Genomic DNA, 21,996 nt, shown 5'->3' with positions numbered 1-21,996 from the left:
TGTACCAACCTCTGTAAAACATATGGGGGGGGGGGGGGGGGGGGGGTTGATGGAGACCTACATTGCCACGTGTACCTCACACAAAATTGTAACAACCTTTTTTTACATAATATGGGGTGTGGTTTTGGGAGGGGTGAGAATGTTCCATACAACACTACTTGTTCTTCAAACACAACAAACTACATTGTACAACTGCTGTAAAACACAGGGGAGGGGGAGACCTTCACAGCCAAATTGTACACCTCTCTCTCTCTCTCTCTCTACATGGGTTGTCAGTTAAAAGGTAGCCAAAAGACTTATCTTGGTATTGAGAATCTCAACTGGTGTAGAGAACTTCTTGAGATAATAACACCTAGACAAGTCTCTGGGCTAGTTGAGAAAGGGATGTCCTACAGTACATTGGAATTGGCACGGTATTATCAAACTAAACTATAAATCTTGACAATAGCGTGTACGCCGTATATATGGGGTGTGGTTTGATAGGGGTGCGGTTGGGGGAGGAAGGGGATGTCCCATGACACATTGTTATTCCAACAGTAAACTTAACTACATGTATAACTATAAACTTCTCTACAACATATCATGGGGTGTGGTCTGGGAGGGGTGTAGTCTGTATGATAGATAGTCGTGCCACGCTCAGCCAGCACTCATCAATAGGGCTGAACAACATGGCGTATCATACAGTCTAGGAGGGGTGAGGTGTCCTCCATAACTCTGACTGCTATTCAAACATACCTAAACTAAACTAAACTAAACTACCAACTCTACAACATCTCTACAACATACTGGGGAGGGGGGAGGGGGACAGACTTGTAATAGTTGTATGATTGTAATTGCTTACAAACATTCAAATACAGCAAACAAACCGACATAGTAAATGATTCATGTGGACCACTGAACATCAATGAGGATAAAACATGATGTGAAGTGACCCTGGTTGTACTTAAACATACCTAACTATAAATTGTACAACCACCACCATACATTGAACCTACGTACGATATTGACAGCTATACCTTGTTTAATCACTGTTGCAATGAAACACAGCAAACTGAAGTATGACATTGATACTGGAATGATGTTGTGGAAACATGACGGTAATGAGTGAATAAATAGATATAGGATATGTATGTAAATAAGTGAATAACAGATATGGAGGGGGGGGGGGGGGGTAAACCATTAAATATGAAATAAACTAATGACCAGCTAAACACATAAAGAAATACTGGATTTCATCTTCAATTTAGCCAGTTTAGATTAGGATTAACATTAAACTTTAGGTGTGAAAAACAGATGATCCTACATAGCGTGACTGATAAGATAACACTACTGTGAGAACCTGGGATTGACATTCTGGCCTTTAAAGGCCCTCCTCACATTAAGGGTAGAGAATCATTTGACCAGAACAAAAGAATGATGTAATCTATATCATGGCTTTGCTGATAAGTTAACACTATTGCATGAACCTGGGAATGAAACCTTAGCCTTTATAAAAACTGTGATAGAAAGTCTGAAAATGCTTCACAAGGAGTAAAATGAATGATACATCATTCTGGGTACTCCCTGAATAACTCACTACAAATACTTAGCCAGGAAAATTAAAAGAAGCACCATGATACACCATGTTGGATCTCACAGTTTAAGCCACAATATTCAAAACATATAAACTGTGTACATTATGATTCCATCAATCTGTCAGATGAAAGCTTTGACATAGTACCGCAAAAAAGACATGCTTTTTAAGTGAACTTGGGTAGACGCCCTTTTACAACAGTATTTTGTTAGACAATTAAATAGGTGCTAGTTGCCACAAGAAGATAAAACTTGAATAGGACAATGTATGTGAAGGTAATACCTGTCGTAAATAGGTTAGTTACCATGGTGATTACATGTTTCCATGACGACTGCTGGTCTAAGTTTCAAATCACCTCTACAGCTATTGATCAGTATGTAACTGTAAGTTTTTAACAGCTCTACACCACTATACGACAGTGGTCAGGTCAAAGGTCAATACCATTTTTTTTGTCTAACAAGACATAGTGTGTGTGTGAGTACCTGGTATTAGCAATGGGAATGAATTAGAAGCGTAGCCTGCTCCGGTACTTGATTGATAGGAATGACACTAGACAATATCAATTTAATGAACTAAAGCCTTCCATTATAAAATCAAGAATGATCTGCTTTGAATGAAGTTAGACAATTCTCATCAACACCTTTCATGTAACTTCATTCCAAGCGGACTTCATCCATGACTAACTTGTATTTTATGAGTCTGTAGAGTGATTTATATCTCTAGCTGTCTGCATAGATTGTGTCCTTAGCACTTTTCACACTGGATTATCATTAGTTCTGTTCCCAACTGAGTATGTGTTCCAAAACCACCAACAAAGACTATTCTATGAATGAATAGCACTCCCCTCTTTATATCTACACTTCAAATTGTAATTCAAATTCAACCAGAATTTCTGGCAGTGCAAACTTCATCAAGTACGCATTAACACAATTTGTAACGTGTTCAAGGACAGATTTCAAAATAATTCAAATGAACCAACCTTTTCAATTCTATCATCATTATCTGCACCTGTTACCATGGAGACTAGTGGCTGATCTCTGGAATGTTTGTCTTCTGCTATCAAGTCACTGAATTCAGAGGCTGTTTCAGGCAGTGGTTCCACTCCCTCTATCATAGTACTGCTGGGAACGTCACTAGCCGAGTCCAACTCTGAATCATACGTTTCCCTTTCGTCGTCCACAGGGAGTGACGGTTGAGGAATGAGAGGCTGAAATTACAAAGAACTTTCAATTTAGTTTGGAAGATAGTAGAAACCACTTTAAAGAGATGGCACCTCTAACAAACGTAGTCATCTTTTTTAGGTCAAAGGTCATATAATACCTGGTAGGAAATGACAGAAAGAAGAAAGACATGTAGTAGGTACATTTCGTATGTATTTAGGCACTGTGTCCAGATGGAAGGTGCAACACACGAACACTGTTTAGAGCGATCAAGGCTAGGTGAAATATCAACAAGTTTACATTGCAGTAATGTAGTAGCACTATTTGCAGTAATACGGTAGCTTCATAAATGTTTTACATGTGTGTCTTACTTTCATGATTTTACATCAAAATAAAGTCAACTCAATAAAACTGTGATATACATAATTATGTAAATATTTCTGTTTATTTCCCACAGTTCTTCAAAAAAAAAAAAGTTTAGATATGCCAATGTCAATTGTACACCGTTTTGTACCTTGATGTTCTGTAATAATATGAAAACACATGTGATGACCAAACTGACTTATGTTCTGAAGGTTTATTAGAATAAAGTTTTATACTTCATTATTTATCATAATATTCCCACTTGCTCACACATGCATTTACACACGCATGCATGCATGTACGCACGCACGCACACACACACACACACACACATGCACGCACACACTCACTCCTTCAACTCACTCACTCCTTCAACTCACTCCTGGGTCCCCCTTTCCCACTCACTCATTCACAAACTTCAAAGGCATAAAAAGCATGCACACCAAACCGGTCTCTCTAGACACAGCTACCTACATATTGGTACATAGAAGGTGACCAACATACACGTGTATATACCATACAAGTTGATAAGAGTATAAATCTAGTATGAACAAAGACACTGTCACTACAATGGATTTAGTAGCAGTACTTAATCTTTTGTTACTCAGACATGGTTTGGACGATTTGAAAACATGTCACGACAAATGAAACTGATTACGTACTAGGCTAGGTATTTCTGTGGCATATCTTAGACTACATACTGTTATCATTGCCAGTGTGCTTTTCTTATGTCACATGGCTAACAAATCAGCTACCAGCATGCTTAAAGGGCCATGTTTCAATCCCAGGTCATCGCATTAGTGTTATCTCAATAAGGATTACATATAATCATTCTTTTGTTCTGGACCAACTTTTTCTTTATCTCTGCCAAACAACTGTTCTCAACACCTAGATTTTAATCCTAATCCGAAGTAAGCCTTTAAAGGCCAGGGATTCATTCCCAGGTTCCTAATCTGACAGGGGCCTTTAAAGGCCAGGGTTTCAATCCCAGGTTCTCACATTAGTGATATCTTATCAGTGAAACCATAAGGATTACATGGAATCATTCTTGTTTATTTACTTAAAGGCCAATGTTTCAATCCCAGGTTCCTAATCTGACAGGGGCCTTTAACGGCTAGGGTTTCAATCCCAGGTTCTCACATCAGTGTTATCTTATCAGTGGATCAATAAGGAGTACACAGGATCATTCTTTCCTTCTGGTCCTACTTTTTTCTAGAACTCTGCCAGACATCTGTTTTTCACAGCTAAATTTTAATCCTAGTCTGAGGTGGACATTTACTGCAGTGCTAGCTATATGGGATGTATGACACAGGATAGAAGATATTAGCTCTTGTTGTATCCACTTGATTAAAAGCCCTATGAGTATGAGTGGACTATGATCACTCATGTCTCCCATGGCTTAAAACCTAACGAACAGATGAAGACTTCTTTTCAGTTTACGATATTCAGTAAATATTATAAGATCTCAAGTCACATCAGACTGAAATATTTGTGGTCATTAGCAGTGTGCCCTCTAACGATAGCCGAATTTTGTTGTTATGAGCCAAAATGATAAAAACTGGCATTTCTTGTGAGTCACCACATAGGAAGAGATAGGGGAACACCAAATTTTGGTGCGTCACTAGAAATTGTGTGCATCAGTGGCGCATCAAATTGGCTTAGAGAGCACACAGGTCGTTAGCATGCCACAGATAAGCAATAATAAGAGGGGGAAAAAATAATTGTGTTTTTGATAATATGACTTGAGAAAATAGGGTAGGTAGGTCAAGATTATATTTTATCGTTTTAATTGATTTTATTTTTGAAAAATATTACTTCAACCCCAACAACAAACAAAATGTTAGTTAGAATACCCATTCAGATGATAGTTTGATTAAATATGTACAGACATCACTGGGGAAAGAAAACAGACGTGCATGAAAATCAACAAGACAAAGAATTTCTTACATTCTGGTTGTAAAGGTTTTTTAAAAAAAATATTTAGGGTCGGAGGCTCAAAACGAGGGTCAGTCGGGTTATCAGAAACACATTACTTTTTGGGGGACCTAAGTGTATGTAATAGTATTATGGGAGGGTTGTATATCGATCAGGACTGTGTAAAATTTGTCATTCCAATAACTGTAGACCAGTAGACCAAGACATGTCTCTGGGGCTCCAACTCCTAGTACATTGAACTAAACTGTGTAAAATAACACATTTGCATTATGATTGCATAGCACAGCACCTGATCACTAATTTCTACCTGCACAGGTGATGGAGGTCAAAAGACCGGTATTTCTTGACATACAGCGTTTTTTTCAGTTGGTTTCATAGCAACCGTTTTTTCCTTGGTTGGCCCATTAAACAACCAAAAATGCATTTATAAAGGTGATATATTGGAGGTTGTTCCAAGCAAGGCCACAAAATTTGACACTCGACTCATTAAAGGTGAAATGACTGGTAAAGTTTTACTATATACCTAGGTAACCTATAAGATTGCCAAATGTTTAGTGAAATTTTGAACGTATACCATAGCAACCCACGACAGTTCAGTGAATGGAAGTAATGTTAGAAACTCTGCACTCCATTCTATCCTGTTGTTGTTGGTATTAGTAGTTTCAACAAAACAAACATTTGACACCTTTACATGATTCGGAATTAATCCTGTTTTCAGAAACTACTGTGATAAATCCTTTTATCTAATATTAGTATGTTGATATGCACACTGAATTCCTTCTAACTTAGATGCGTATCTTACATCTGTTCAATTGATTTACTTGGAGAAAATAGCAATTTGTGAGAGAGAGAGAGAGAGAGAGAGAGAGAGAGAGAGAGAGAGAGAGAGAGAGAGAGAGAGAGAGAGACAGACAGACAGACAGACAGACAGAGACAGAGAGAGAGAGAGAGACAGAGACAGAGAGACAGAGAGACAGAGAGACAGAGACAGAGAGAAAGAGAGAGACAGAGAGAGACAGAGACAGAGAGAGACAGAGAGAGACAGACAGAGGGAGGGAGGGAGGGGGAAAAGGGGAGAGAGACAGTGACAGAGACAGAGAGTGAGTGAGTGAGTGAGTGAGTGAGTGAGTGAGTGAGTGAGTGAGTGAGTGAGTGAGTGAGTGAGAGAGCTGTCAAACAGTGACACTGACAGACTGGATAACAAATAGGCAAATGGGCTGACAATAGCAAGAAAATGACAATATTCAGCAGGCAAGTAGGCAGACAGATACACACACACACACACACACACACACACACACACACACACACACACACACACACACACGTACAAACTGATATACCAATTAAAATAATGCAATCATGCAGACACAATTTGATATAAGATGTAAAGATAAGATAGAACTAGACTAAAAGACTGGTCAACACTAACAACACAATCATAATATATTCTTTTGGGGCCAAAACAAATAAAGTTGTCCTTTAGATGTCTACATTAGTAGTCCTGTGAAAATATTCCAACTGGTATGAAGGTGAAATCACCAAATGTACATTTCACAAATAAGAGTAAATGTACACTTCGCAAGTACAAGTAAGTGCTGACAGATGTAGGTATGTCCATGCACAATGTAAGGTAGGAGAGGTTTGAAAACTAATCTTTTGTCTACACCGGACAACAACATGTGAATAGATTTACTGAAAGGTAATAAAAAATGTGGTGTTTTCATGCTAAGAGTGATTTTAGTAGGCACTTATCAATTGGCCTAGGGAGTGACTGCCTAGGGGGAAACCACGAAAGTAACAATGATATAACGGAATGCTGAATTTTGTCAAAAAAAATAACTGAGGTTAAACTGTGTGTCCAGGTATTTGCAATGAAGCAGATCAGATTGAAATCATTTGAGTGTCTCGACGTCTCCTCCTAATTGTATACTCCCTACTATACTCTCTTCACATTCTTCTCCCCCAAGTTGTACAGCGTCATGGTAACCAGACACACTCATGTATAACACTGTATGAATGGACATGTATCTGGGTCCCTTGATGATTCTAGCAGTGTACTTCTCATTTATTGTTACCTGTAATATTGCTGACACAATGTATTTTCTATTCTAGCAACTGATTTCATCTCAAACACATATGTCAACTGCATTGTTATCAAGAGGCCTCTTTTGATTCAATCTTGGCTACTGATGGTTGTAAGTTTGTCAATACTTAATATTATATCCTTTCCTGTCCATAGTTCTGAAAGTCACATCTGTACAGCTTACGTAGACTTTGACATGACCCTTCCATAACTATAGCAACCATACTACCAATGTCAGCAAACCTTCCCTGACTAGACTGTCACTTGTAATATAAGACCCCCACTCTTCTTCACCCTCCTGACTAGAGTACAAACTTTCAAAACTCGACATTATCACAAGCCCTTTTAATATTTGCCAATGGCATTGTCAGACTACCCCCCCCCCCATCAACACTGGAGTACGGTCTCAAAACTTAAAAGCAATATTACCAAACCTCCCATAGGCTTTCAAAACTTTCCATCACACTACCCCTCCCCCACTGAAACAGACCCGAGGCAATATCACCAACCCTCCCCTGACTGGAAAATACACTTTCAAAATGTGTCAATGTCAAACTATTACCCTCCCCACACACACACACACAGATACAGACATACACAGGCACACACACACTAAAGTAGACTCAAAACTAAAACTTAGCAAGATCACAGACCCTCCCCTGACTTGAATACTGATTTTCATAATTTTGAAAACTTGACAAAATCAGGAACCATACACACACACACACAAACGATGGAATACTATACTACAATGTAGTTCTAATAATGCATGCATGCCAAACCATTCAGTATTGACACTAACACACATACTAATCTAAATATTCATGAGTAGTGGTATTGTGAGTTTCACACTTTTAAGGAGATTAACTGTACACAAAGCAAACACAAATCCTTTTTATCCATCTAATGATTAGAATCTTATCAGCTGACTTGTGGGGACATGAACCACACTAATCCACATGAAGCAGAGTCTTTAGACAAGATTAAGATACACACAGAAGAACTATCAATGTCTCTAACACAATCAAGATCGAAAAATGAACATGCTGCCATCCGTAAAGATATAGAAATTTGACAAATTGCCATCTTGATGGAGATAAAAGATAGAAATGAACAAATCACAAAACTTGAAGGAGATATAGAAACTAACACATCACAATGCAATCTTGAAGAAGATAAAATTTGGGACTTAACAAATCGTAAAACTTTAAGATAAAAGATAGAAATTCACAAAATACCATCTTCAAAAAGTTACAGAAATTGACAAATTACCATCTTGGCAGTTAAAATGACAATAGAAATTAACAAAATGCCATCTTGAAGATAAAAGTTAGAAATAAACAAATTGTCATTTTGAAGATAAAAGATACAAATTAATGAAATTGAAACCTTAAAAAAGCTACAGAAATTGACAAACTGTCATCATGAAGGTGAAGATGACAATATACTTTAACAATTCACAAATGTGATGATAATAGATCTAATAGAAATGAACAAATTGTAGATTTCATATACACATGTCAATAATTCCCTTCCAAATAGTGATCATGACAGACATGTACAGAATCACCTTGTACAGCGATCAAGATAAAATCAACAAGACCAGGCTTAAGGGAGATCATGATATAAATAAGCAACTTAGGAGACAAACAACAGATATCTGTCTGATAGCTTATAGAAAGCCAGCCTTCAAACCATCATGATATAAATAAGCATATAGTAAACAAACAACAGATAAATATCTGATGCCTTACAAATCTACATATCATGATATAAACAAACAACTTTGTGGACAAATGATGGATAACTTGTGGACAGTCTCAGCAACCATCTTGCTGTATAGTAGTAAGCAAAATTTTTTTCAATCAATTTTCTTTAATTATTATATATACTAGCACAGTGAATTGTATGATTTAGGTAATTACCTACATTACATGTACTAGATTCCCTGATTATTAATTACATATAACAACGTTAATTTTCATATAGCATTTCCCACACTCAGATCTGAACCGAACTATTTGGGGATGTTTCGTCTGTCATGATCGAAACAGTCGACTGACTGACACCACTCACATCGCTTTATAATTATCATTCCCCACATGGACCTATTGAAGCACAATGTCCATCAGTCCTTAGAACTTCAATTCCCTGGGGGCTTACAATTCATTGCAACTTCTGTAAGCACATAGGATTAAAGCATTCACATTGCAACCTCTATCCTACCAGGTCCCCAATTATACAGCTGGGTTGACTGAGGCACAATCGTGGTTCAAATCTTGCCCAAGGACTTCTTGCCATTCAGCATCAAACAGCAATACCAACAACGCGGCTAGAACCTGCAACCTGCTTATTATTTCACTCCAACCATTCTAACCCAATATGAGCAATTTACTTGCTGAATGATGAAATAACCACAACTCGTGCTTAACATTGGTCTTTAAATTACAGACTACTGACTTCCCCAGACATTTTACAAGGATTCCCATATCTAAACCAATGTATAACACACAGGAAAATGTCCCGTCCTCCCCTACCCCAACCTTACTGTAGTTCAAAAATAAATGCTCCAAACTCTACACTCAAGCATTTGTAGACATTGAGATATCGCAGTATCAGATGTACTAGATCAAATTGTGTCATGCCCATGGAAGTATAAGCCCATCCAAGCTGTCCGTTATCTTGACCAAGTTACTAGATGATGCATGCAGATAGCATCACTAATTTATTCGTTTGTCGACAACCTGAAGTCCATCATTAATATTCAAACAACGTCACGGATGTCATTTATCAGTTGACATCCTAAAGATCAATCAAAGCACACATTGCTGCAGCTAACTTTGAAAACATCTTTGTTTTTAACAACCATTCAGTCATTGTCACTCCAGCTTGACTAATTTGCATATGTAATATGGCTACTTGTAAATGAAAAGGGCTGTTTTCAACAATGTTAGTTAATTAATTATGTGTGGAAATTGAACTACTTGACAATTAAAATGAATGTCATGGTAAGACTTGTCAGCTTCTTGACTGATATCAGTGATAACGACCATAGTGCGACAAATAAAGTCATTGACACTGTTTCAGAGTTTTTGTCAAGAGTGGTACTTAGGTAAAACCATAGACAGTACCCCTCCACTGTCTGGTAAAATCTACCTATGTTCCCTAGTCATTTTACTGGGTTCCCCCACCAAGATTATGGTATAGTGAATACATTAGTATGTCAATTTTACCAGCTTTCCCATTTCTGCTACTGGGGTTCCTGGCCCTTAGAAAAAATACTGTGTTTGACAGAATGCCTTGTTACTTGTTGAAGAGTATTAAATAGATAAATTTGACTAAGCTCCCCCTGGTCATTTTATAAGGATCTCATAACAAAAATTCTGGTACACTCACTATGTATTCATCTATCTATATTATATACAGGATAATTTTTCCCTTTCTATTACCGTGGTTCCAAAATCTTAACAAAAACTTTGGAATGCAAATTTGGTAAGTATGGTGAATACAATCTACTGGGTTCCCCAGTCACTTTATCAGGGTTTCCCAAATTAGGGTATACATATCCATGCAAGTTTGACCTCATGTCCCACTTCTGTTGCTGGGGGTTCCAAACCTTAACAAAAGCACTTGAATGTGATTGTATGACCTGATAAAGCTGCTGACATTTGAAAAGACAGGAAGAAAGGATGGGTGCTACAGACAAGAACATGTAACCTCGACTTCTGTCTGTCTGTCTCGACACCCAGTCACCTCAATTCTATTTTTAACACTATACTATGACCGTCAGGATGAAATGAAAGCGACTCAACTTTTCACCTTAACATCTCACAAACAATCGATTACTTCAAATAAATGACCCATCAAATCCACAAAATCAAAACAAAGCACGGTACTCTGGCTTATTTTGTCATAACTGAACTTTACACTGAGAGATTTTTTTGATACATACCATAAATTATGTCATCGGAACGTTTACGAGTTATATCTTAATACCAGGTTTGAGTTCAGTCAATTGCAAGTGGTAGTTAAGTGTCCTCCAGTAGGTACAATAATGCCAGTACTTTTTAAATATGTAGCAAAAACTACACCCAAATATGTATAAACTCAGCTTGTGCCCCTTTAATAAACCAATCCATGACTGGAGTTTGAGATGACTGTGATTGCAAACGAACTGATGTCATGATAACACAAGAGTTACCTTACCTGGTTTGGATGTGTATATACTGGTTGTTGTTCCGTAGGTAAACTAGCGTAAGTATTGTGAGGGGATTTCCCTATCTTACTGGCAAGAACTTGAGGTATACTGCTAGGTTTAATGGAGGGCTTGGATGATGTGGACGCAGTTTTATGAAGTGAGGGCTCTGTCATCGATGACTGGGTACCTGATCCTGTGAATGACAAATACAACAATGTTTTCCTGTTGTGTTTTTAATACTCACTCAGTATGAAATTACAGCACAGTTTTAATTTTATTCTTGAAGCTATTACTAATCTGCTTACACTTAAATGCAAGTGAATATAACATTGACAGACAAAGTAGATAAAGTTGATAAATATGAAAATAAACAACAAATGTTGCCGTGTGTAAAATTCGTGAAAGTTTGCGTCACACACATCTTGTATGAAGCTTTGCTCAGTATACATGTATATGATGTACTGTTAAATGTCTAAACCTTTATCACGTGAAGGTTTCAAATCAGACATACTGTAACACATATTAAATGTAATCCCTTACACCCTCATTTCCCACTGTTTACACTTACAGAGTACAATGTACAGAGATCTGTTATGCGGGTGTTATCTTTCTGGGTATCACCTCCCCACTGCATCTATTTTTAACTCACCTCCCCACTGCATCTATCTCTGTAATGCTATCACATGATTTAACTCACTTACATGTCTGACTCTCTGACCCATCACTACTAACTTCCTTCTCCTCTGCATGACATAGTAACGTTATCATACTCACCTCCCCACTGTATCTGTCTCTGTAATGCTATCATACTTTTAACTCTCTGCTGTTCACTTTTGAATTGTTGTAACTGCTCCTGTTGTTGGCGTATCAACTTGTCCTGTTGTTCTTGTTGCCACTGTTTCAACTGTTTAAACCTGTGTAGAAGTCTGGCCTGTTCTTTAGCTGCTTGCTGCTCAAACACATCTCCACTTGTGTCTGGAAAAATAAAGCCATCACAAAAGTTGAAAAACATTAAAAAATCCAACAAGAATTTTCATCCTACCAGGGTCAATTGGATAAGTTGTTAAAAATGTGACCCCGCAATCTGTAGGTTTACCACAGTAAAAAATAACACAACTTTACCCGTGCGGATAAATACAATTATGATTCACTTTTAGCTCTGTGACTACATGGTAACATCATAAATAAAAATATCTAAAAAAATAAATGTCTATATTTAGGATAACGATTGTTTGACTGAAACTTAATCACAACTATTTTGAACTCATAACTACAGTAAGAACAAAGGGTGGTAAAATATAACCACTGAAAGATACACATTCAACTCTTCTATGTTTTCAATAATAAGATGCTATCTCCCAATATTTTTCTCTGTTCAACCAAGGAAAATACGAGTGACCTAAGGGGGCTTTGCTACTACGAGTTACTAGACGAGTAGTGACAACATCCTTAGGTCATGAGTATTTTCCGGCTGAATGAAGAAAAATATTGGAGAATAACATAATCATACCAGCACCAGTAATATCAAGAAAAATCTGGAACAGTAATGGCAATTTTGGACGTTTTGACTGATATTTCGAACATAGCAGAACTAGTGATGTAGACACGCATTGTCATGACATAGACACACATTGTCGTGATGTAGAACGACCAGAGTACACATGTACATGGTGTATATGCTATATGTTTTGTTCAACTTAGCTCGTGCATGGTATAATGTATTATGAACTGACTGACTACCTGCAATAACGTTTCATCTACATGTGTAAATGGTTGGCAACCAAAAACTCTTGATGAAGACTCTTAAACAATGATTTATGGCTATTTCTTTCAACTTTGACAAAATCTGTCTTTTATTCCTAGACAACTGGACAAAATATTCTACTTTCCTTGCATTCAATGACTTTATAAAAAGAAATGTATGTGTGTTAAATTCACCCTATTTCTTTATCTCATACAAAGAATAGAATAATGAGAGACCAAGGCTGTAAGGTGAAGGCTGTTAATTTGCATAGCCTTTATTCTGACCGAATTGTGGCACTGACTTGTTTCTTGTCACCTAGGTTAACCCTTTGTTTTAACTTTTACAAATTTCTATCATTTTCTAACAGATACCTTCACTTGTCTAAACCTGATGGTGGGTAGAATGATAGTGTTAAAGTGTGGCATTTATAGAGTGCAGCTTAGAAGTCTGAGAGCAATTTTACCGCATAGGGTGAACAACACTGTCTGTGAAGAAGGCCTACAATTGACTCTATTCAACCTTCAGCTGAGGTGCAGCCAAGTGAAAATCCTATACTTTATACCAGGACTGGTGTTTTGCTGTATTTCAGCAAGAGTGGAATATAGCAGCGATTTCTGCTAGGCAAGGTTGGACATGTAATATGCCTACCAGTGTGCCCTCAAAGCCAATTTGATGCGCCACTGATACGTGACTTCTTGTGACCCACCAAAATTTAGTGATACCAATTCCCTTACTCTGGGGTGACCATAAGAAAATCAAGCTTCTATCATATTGACACACTACAAATTTTTTTGTTATTGAAAATAACACATACTGAATTGCCTGTAACACATTGCTGTACCTCTGCCAGGGTTATATAATATAGAAATACACAGTTAGTGTTAATACACACTTGTTTACAATATTGCTAATACTAGACTATTGAACATTGCATCTACTCTGACGTTATCACTGACTCCATCTCTAAATTACTGGAGAGTGGAAAGACAGATTGTCAGAATGTGGCATGGAGGACTGCTTAGTAAAGTTAATATTTATATAAACCACCTCCAAGCATGCACTCCAACCTCCAACCCCACCCTAACTGCTCTAAACCCCTGCTGGAAGAAAAAGCCTACAAACACCTTGAGTAAGCTTAATAATATATTGTATATGCAAGTCAAATTTATATACTACAACCAACTCCACTGCACCCAATTCAAAGACCAAACTACACCATACTAACAACTCACTATAAAGACAGAAGTATAAACAATTGGTATTGAATATAATGGCTAATAAAATATTACTCCTGACTCATCAACTATTATTCCCTTCCCAACTACCAAAACCAAACTAAACTAAGGGATAATCACAAAATGTCACACAAACTCAATTGAAATGAACTTCGTTCATTTTTGCACTTCTAACCATATTTCGAAATGCTTCCTCGCCTTCAATGATTGATAACAATATTTACTACTGAGATGTTGATTAGTTGATTAAAATTGTCTTCTAATGTGATATGCAGGGCTAGGTTTCTGGTAGTATTTTAATGTGTTTACCATCATGTTTTTACATTGCATCAACCGTAGTGTAGTCTAGCCCCTATACGTCATTGTTACCATTTACACCTCCACTCTCTGGTTTAGTTGGAGACCATGTTGGCGTCCAGACTAACCGTAGTGGTGGTGTGCTGACTACAGTTTCCAGCATGGTTTACATCAATTTTATACGTGCGTGATGTCACAGTTCGTATTGGGGGGAGGGGGAAGGGATTATGTCCTAAATGAACGAAGTTTGTTTATTGAGCTTGTGCGACATTGTGCGATCGTCGCTAAACTAACAGACTACCTAAAACTAGTATTGAACTAATACTACACATGGCAGCCCTACTTATTTATTCCCCTGCACTGAAAGGACGCTGACAAGGTCAAGCCAATTGACAACTTTACCTGTGTAAACAACTCAGAGCAGAAACCATTGTACAGCCGTGAAAAGAACTTATATGGACCACTACTTGGTTCATACTTTGACTATCATCTATTAAATTGTGTACTCTGACTTACTTACAACATATCTTACAAATTAGAGCACTGCATATCTGTGTGCTCTGTACCAATTTGATGCATCACTGATACAGGGTTACTCAGTTTGAACTTCTAGGCTTGGTAGTCAGATTACCCACCTGAACTGTTTCAGCTACAATTTCTATTGATTTCAATTAGTCTCATAAGACTACATTTGTACCATATACTGGTAGTCTAGATACAATGTTTAGTAGTCTATGTACCCTGGACTACTACTAATTTGGTAGTCTAGATACAATGTTTAGTAGTCTATGTGCCCTAGACTACTGCTAATTTGGTAGTCCAGATACAATGTTTAGTAGTCTATTTGCCCTGGACTACTGCTAATTTGGTAGTCCAGATATGATGTTTAGCAGTTATGTACCCTGTACTACTACTAATTTGGCAGTCAACATTTAGTAGTCTATGTGCCCTGGACTACTGCTAATTTGGTAGTCTAGATACAATGTTTAGTAGTCTATGTGCCCTGGACTACTGCTAATTTGGTAGTCTAGATACAAAGTTTAGTAGTCTGTGTGTCCTGGACTTCTGTTAATTCTGGGCCGTTTAATACACAGAGTGAGATGTACAAAGTTAGAACGATCTGAACTCAATTGAATACATAGATCTTTTTCAAAGATGTGTACATAGTGGGTACATACTTAGATGATGACCTCGTTGGCCATATTATCTGTTCAATAAGTCTAGTGCTGGTTTATCTATTGCATCTTGATCCATACTAACTCATATCACACTAGTTCACATACAAATATTGCATGTTTACATTCAATATACATGTTGTGCAGAGTACCTCTGTCTTTGTACATGTACTGATGTACCTACACAATTAGATCACTGGAAAACACAAATTTTCAGAAATTTCCAAAATTTGTCACAAGTCGATTCTGGTTAAACTGCCCTACATTTGTATAAGTTTAGTGAGGGACCAAAATTTGTTACCATGAGTCGCATTCAGTAAAATTTCCATCTATTTGTATAATTTTAGTGAGGGACCCTGGTAAAAAGCCTTGAGGAACTCTCGGGAGTCAGATTTGACTGTTTTTACCACTTCGACTTTTCATAAATGGGAAGAAATATACACCAATTTACAATTGCCTAAATGAGGCTCCTTTCAGGAGTACAGTTTGAAGATGAATTACCCAAAGATACACAAAAATGCCATTCCAATTACAAGCTGACCAGTTTGACCTAAAACATACAATCTGAACAATTTAAGCCAGTGTTCTCAGTGAACAGCTACACAAAGTACTGAGTATGCCAAGCCCTCTTGTAATCTTTGAGTACCTGGCCTCTTGACAAAATGAAAATCATACTTCGGACTACTTCATTTTATGCAAAATATGGTACAGAAACCACAATCGAAACCTAGAGTTTGCATTCCAGGTCTCCAGCAAGCAGCTACATGTAAAGAATGTTCTACTGCTATATCATCTAAAGAGACTATAAGCTAATCTAATCAAACCTAATCTAATCTAATCTATTCTTACAGGGAATCCATAAAGGAAATCTCAAATGTCATTTTAAATTTGAACTGACAGACATTTTGGCTTGATTCTAATATAAACATACAAAATTATTGTTAAAATCAGAATTGGGTATAGTTAAGATTAAGTTTTAAGTGACTGCTCTAGATTCATTATGTGTTTCAGTGTTGTGTTGTCAATAACTAAAAGACTGTCAACCCAATGTTTCGGTTAAAGGGTGGTCAGTTGGTAAAATCTACCCAAGATCCCCAGATATTTTATCAGGGTTCTCCATCAGTATTTTAGTGAGACCCAAAGGGTTGTAAGTTGGTGAAATCTTCCTGAGTTAACCAATCATTTTCCAGGGTTCCCTACAAAGCAGGTGAAATATACCCGCGTTCCAAAGGTATTTTACCAGAGTTCCCCACTAAGATTCGACTATGGTACACTGTATGGGAAACTATATCAGTTTGTACCAGATTCCCACCCCTCCCTCCCTCCTCCCCCGTCCCTCCCCACTCTATGTTACAGGGATTCCCAAATTTTACCAAAAACACTGCATAACATGAATTCCTTTATTTTTTAGCAATTGAACATCCAAGCTATCCTATCTGACATCTATAGCCACTTTCACCCATACAACTGTACCTTTCATTGTGTGAAATCTACACAAACACAAACATACAAACACATTATACAAAGATAAAGGCGTGCTTATTCCAGCACTGATATGACCTTAATGTGGATGCTACTAAAAACACACATGGACATGAGCAAACACAGTTTGAGGTGCAAACAATCATGTATTCAGGCCCTAGATAAAGGGGAGAGACTGGCAATGTTTAGCCTAGGTGGTCCCCTTCACACAACTGTTCAACCCTGAGTAGTAAAATACACAACTGTTCCATGCCATGAGTTGTATGGTTCACACTACGATTGAGAGCAATTCTTACACACTCACTTGAAAACCTAGACTGTAAACAGTCAACATAGTTTGGAGTGATAGTTCTACTCATGAAACAGGTGGTGCATATATCATTCTCTGGACAGTGTGAAATGAGAGTGACAACACTACTATTAACACCACACTGGCAGACTACAAAATGTCTCTCCCTTTTTATGTTCCTCACACACAACTGTACAGAAATTTGAGATTCTTCAATTCATATTCTTCATTTAAAAGTGTACAAGTCTGTGATTTGGCATCCATATTCCATAAACCCAATTGTAACAAACTTTGTGATTCGTCAATTTAGTCACACATAAATGTAACAAATGCAGTGATTTGTCGATTTATATTCTACACACAGAACTGTAACAAACTTTGTGATTTGTCAATTCATATTCTAGAAACATAAATGAATGAACTTGGTGATTTGCCAAGTCACGTTCTACACACACACACACACACACACACACACACACACACACACACACACACACACACACACACACACACACACACAAACAATGTAACAAACTTTGTGATATGTCAAATCACATAAATGTGAATCAATTTGTCATACATGTACTGACCACTGTAGTCTACTAGCATTGTAATATTATCACGTGGGTTGTATCTTCACAAACCCATTTCACACCCGGTCTGGTCTGGTTACTTTTGGAGCTTACCTTTGAAAACCTTAGCATATTCAAAATGCACAGTCACTTCTGAGCTAATAATAATATTCTATTCCAGGATGATCACAATACAAGATAATGACATTATTAGGTATTTACAACTATTACCATCATCGGTGTCTGTCATGGTGTGGTATCCGTGACAGATGCTGATGAAGATATGTTTATGAATATTCCCAAGTACCCAATAACATCATTTTGTATTATGATCATCATCATTAGAATCATCCTGGAATTGAATGTTAGCTCACATGTGACTGCGTTAAAATGCAATCAGTTCTAAGCTGGTTATATTAAAATTTCACTACAAATCTTTCTTCTTGAAACCCACCATATCTAAAAGGTTGGGGGTTTTTTTGGTAAAGTTTTAAAAGAAATTTTATAACTAGACTGATATCAGGAAATGTTAACACAATACATAAATGATGTGTATGTTTGCAGTCACTGAACTGACATAAATTACAGCAAATTTTTTAATTACATATTCTGCAATCAATCTAAATTGTCTTAGCTATAATTTTGTTCAAAGGTTGACCACAGTAACGTGAGTATTAGTAAACACCACTAATCAATGTACATGTAGGTCTTTAGGTGCTTAAATCAGCATGTCTCCTTGTATCAGAAATCACCTTATAGTGAAGACACAGAGAAGCTGATAAGTTAGGACTTCGCTTGGTATTTTGCAGCTGGGTGTAGTTTTTGAATGTTCACTGAAGCAACTGGTACAACTTAAGTTACTGTGTAAGTACACAACAAAGTCTGATTTCACCCTTGAGTAATTATCGTAATCTGTGCTGCCACAGTGCTGTATACATGTAGCTGACAGAAACAAGCCAAGGGTGCATTCTATCTTTTCTATCACTCCAATTGTCACCAAGTTTTTTTTCAATTATCTATCATTTGGCTACACCCACCACCTATCCATTATAGAAGCTTGGTGAATATTCACACAAAGTGAGACTCTGACCACGCCTACCAATTTCTTATTGTAGCTATGTGATTACTCACACACACACACACAGCAAGACCATCAATGTATGCTTTGACACTAACTGAATAAAACTGCCTACTTCTGTGAGCTCTCTCTTTATGTTATTCTCAAATCTGCATCATTCTTTGGTTACAGAAAACAGAGATTTCCTAGTAACAGACAAGAGGAATGCTAGCAAAATAAACAGTTTCTCCTACAACTGCAATTTACAGGGGAGTTCAACCTAAGCCAAATACCTTGGGAACTCAAGCAGATTTTTAACTGAGGTTTTACCTACTTACCATCCTTTATGACCGACTGTAGAGAACCACTGTCTATGATTAAACATATAACAAGCACGTCATTTGACCATCTCTTTTTTGTTGCATTTGCATTTTGCTTCATTAATACAGGACTGATTTCTACATTTGTATGCACTTACCAAGATCTGAGGTTGAATTATAGTTTGCAGGATCAGTTGTTTGAAGTAAAGATATAGGTTCTGAAGATTCATCTTCATCTAAAGTGTCCTGATAAAGTTCAGTTTTCAGCTCCCTATTCAGCGGTCCGTTAGTGTTGTGTATGTTTACACCATCACCCTGTACAAGTCCAAGTGAGACTGAATTCATACCATCCGTACCACTACTACTACCACCAGCCATCAATGCTGTCCTGTTTTCTGTTGTTTGCATAACTTTAGTGGTATTATCATTGTTTGCATTATGAACAGGTGGGTGAAAATTAAGCACAACACCAGCTCGCGAAGTCCATGCTGTCGAAGTTAAAAATGCTGAGGGTAATGTGGTTGTAGTTAAAGGTAAATTATTGGCAGTGGTGGTCATATCCTCCGGATCACATTCCATGGTGATTTGTGAGTTATATCCACTTGTACATCACTATTATTCTCTCACCTAATGACTTTCAAAGTCGTATTATTCCATCAACAGAAGTTAACGATATCAAATGGCCCAAACCAGTAAAACGCTAAAAGAAAAAAAAGCAAAGGTGATTTTTAAGTTACATGCGTAACTTGAAATGAATATAGACACTGAATGTGTAAACGTAATGATATATTGATGGAAGTTCATCTGTGGAGATTACTTTGCCAACATTAAAATTTAAACTTTTGAAACACTACACTACACACACTTTAAATACCTCAACTGTTTGTAGACTCAAGTTTCAATAGTTTTAAATTTTAATATTGAAATAATGAGATGATTTAGCTGGGTTATATACAGAAGAAACTGTAGCCTAGTAACAGAGGAAGAATACGATTAAAATTTGGTTAATTATCCATATATTGAATAACTGTCATCTGGGGATTCCTATCAAAATGGCTGCAGAAGTCTAGGAGATTTCACCTGCTTACCCTGCTCTCCAATGCCATGATAGATTCCAATGAGAGATAGACAGAAGCCATGTTGAGTGACAAACTTAGAAAACTGGCTGTTAGTCATTCTTAGTTGAATAACAGCAACACCAGAAAGTTTTGGGGTTTTTTTTTAATTGTACTGTTAGTGTTAGAGACACACACTGTGATTTACCTAAATATTGATTGAGGATAAACAATGGAATAATAAATGAAAATCAATATGATGCAAATGACTGCAAATCCTTAAATGAAATGCGAGAAAGTTTGTGTGAAGTATCTTTCAATTATGCACTTTGAGTTTACACCATGAAGGTCAAGAGTGCTGCCAGTCAGCATAACACTTGAAAGAGAGTTACATAAAAATGACTATATCAGTAACATGTTTTTACAAATGATGACTTATTCTAATTTGTCAGGGATGTTGTAGTTGAGTGAAACTCTTTGAATACCATCTTATTGTGTAAATTTGACCTGACAAAACAGCAGCATCAAGGCACCCTCACTACAACATTCATTCTGAATATAGGTGACATACCTGTACACTTTGTACGGCATTCGTGACAACTATTTGAAATAGTATTAAACTTAAATACGACTGACTGTCCATAGACATGTTCAAACTTTTATGTGGTAGTTTCAAATGGTTTATTCTGACTGATCTGGTTGACTGACTATATTACAAATCATGAACTGTTTCACATCGTTTGATGTGTTCAGCAATAATTCAAACATCGTGGGAAAAGGGTCGTCACACTGTACCGTACGACTGTCACTGATATGCGATAGAAATGTCACTACATCTACAACATATTTTGAAGTTTGAAGTATTCACAACCATAGATATATATTCTACGCACGTTACCTTCCCTAGGAATCACACACACAAAACAGAAAATCACCGAAATCTCTTATTTTGAAGAATCTTAAACGACATGGCAAAGTTGACTTTATAAAAGTTGTAGGGGTCAAATAGTTTTACCCTAACAACTGAACACGCGATAGCCAGAGGTTGACACATATTCATCTCAATACAGCCACTGTAATTTCTATCGTGGACAACTTCTGTCCTCTACAGGGATAAATTTGGGGGTTTACAAGTCGTAAAAATGTCCTCCAGTAAGGTACACATGAGACCATTTGAACAAACATTTCGATTGGGACGTTAAACTAACAGCATGGGAATAATAAAAGGAGTGCATTGATATTGTTGGTAGTAAACGTTAATTGTAGCGGGTCAGTGCACACCACCGCATGCTGCACAAATGCCGTTTCAACTTTCAACACATTGAAGCACGGACATAGATTTAATTAAATAAACTTACCCCGTATTCGCAGTGAGTCACCCTGAAGGTAGCGCAAACTGTGAAATTATACGTTCCCCTACAGTTTTAATCTCGACTTCATCTCACGTCGCACACA

The 21,996-nt window shown here is 37.2% G+C and overlaps 1 protein-coding gene across 1 annotated transcript in view; it reads right to left on the bottom strand.

The window, feature by feature from the left end:
- LOC144449753 (centrosomal P4.1-associated protein-like) overlaps positions 1-20,065 on the bottom strand; it is a 63,571-nt gene extending 43,506 nt beyond the window's left edge. The window contains exons 1-4 of the mRNA XM_078140330.1: positions 19,645-20,065; positions 12,090-12,290; positions 11,324-11,508; positions 2,553-2,780 (exon numbers count right to left, since the gene is read on the bottom strand). Coding sequence (XP_077996456.1) covers positions 2,553-2,780; positions 11,324-11,508; positions 12,090-12,290; positions 19,645-20,065 — 1,035 coding nt within the window. The remainder of the gene's footprint in view (positions 1-2,552; positions 2,781-11,323; positions 11,509-12,089; positions 12,291-19,644) is intronic.
- Between the last annotated feature and the right edge of the window lie 1,931 nt (positions 20,066-21,996).

The sequence above is a fragment of the Glandiceps talaboti genome, chromosome 18, assembly GCF_964340395.1.
Source record: "Glandiceps talaboti chromosome 18, keGlaTala1.1, whole genome shotgun sequence".
Lineage (NCBI taxonomy): Eukaryota > Metazoa > Hemichordata > Enteropneusta > Spengelidae > Glandiceps > Glandiceps talaboti.
Note: the sequence above shows the minus strand (reverse complement) of the source record. Positions and strands in the feature narration are given on the sequence as shown.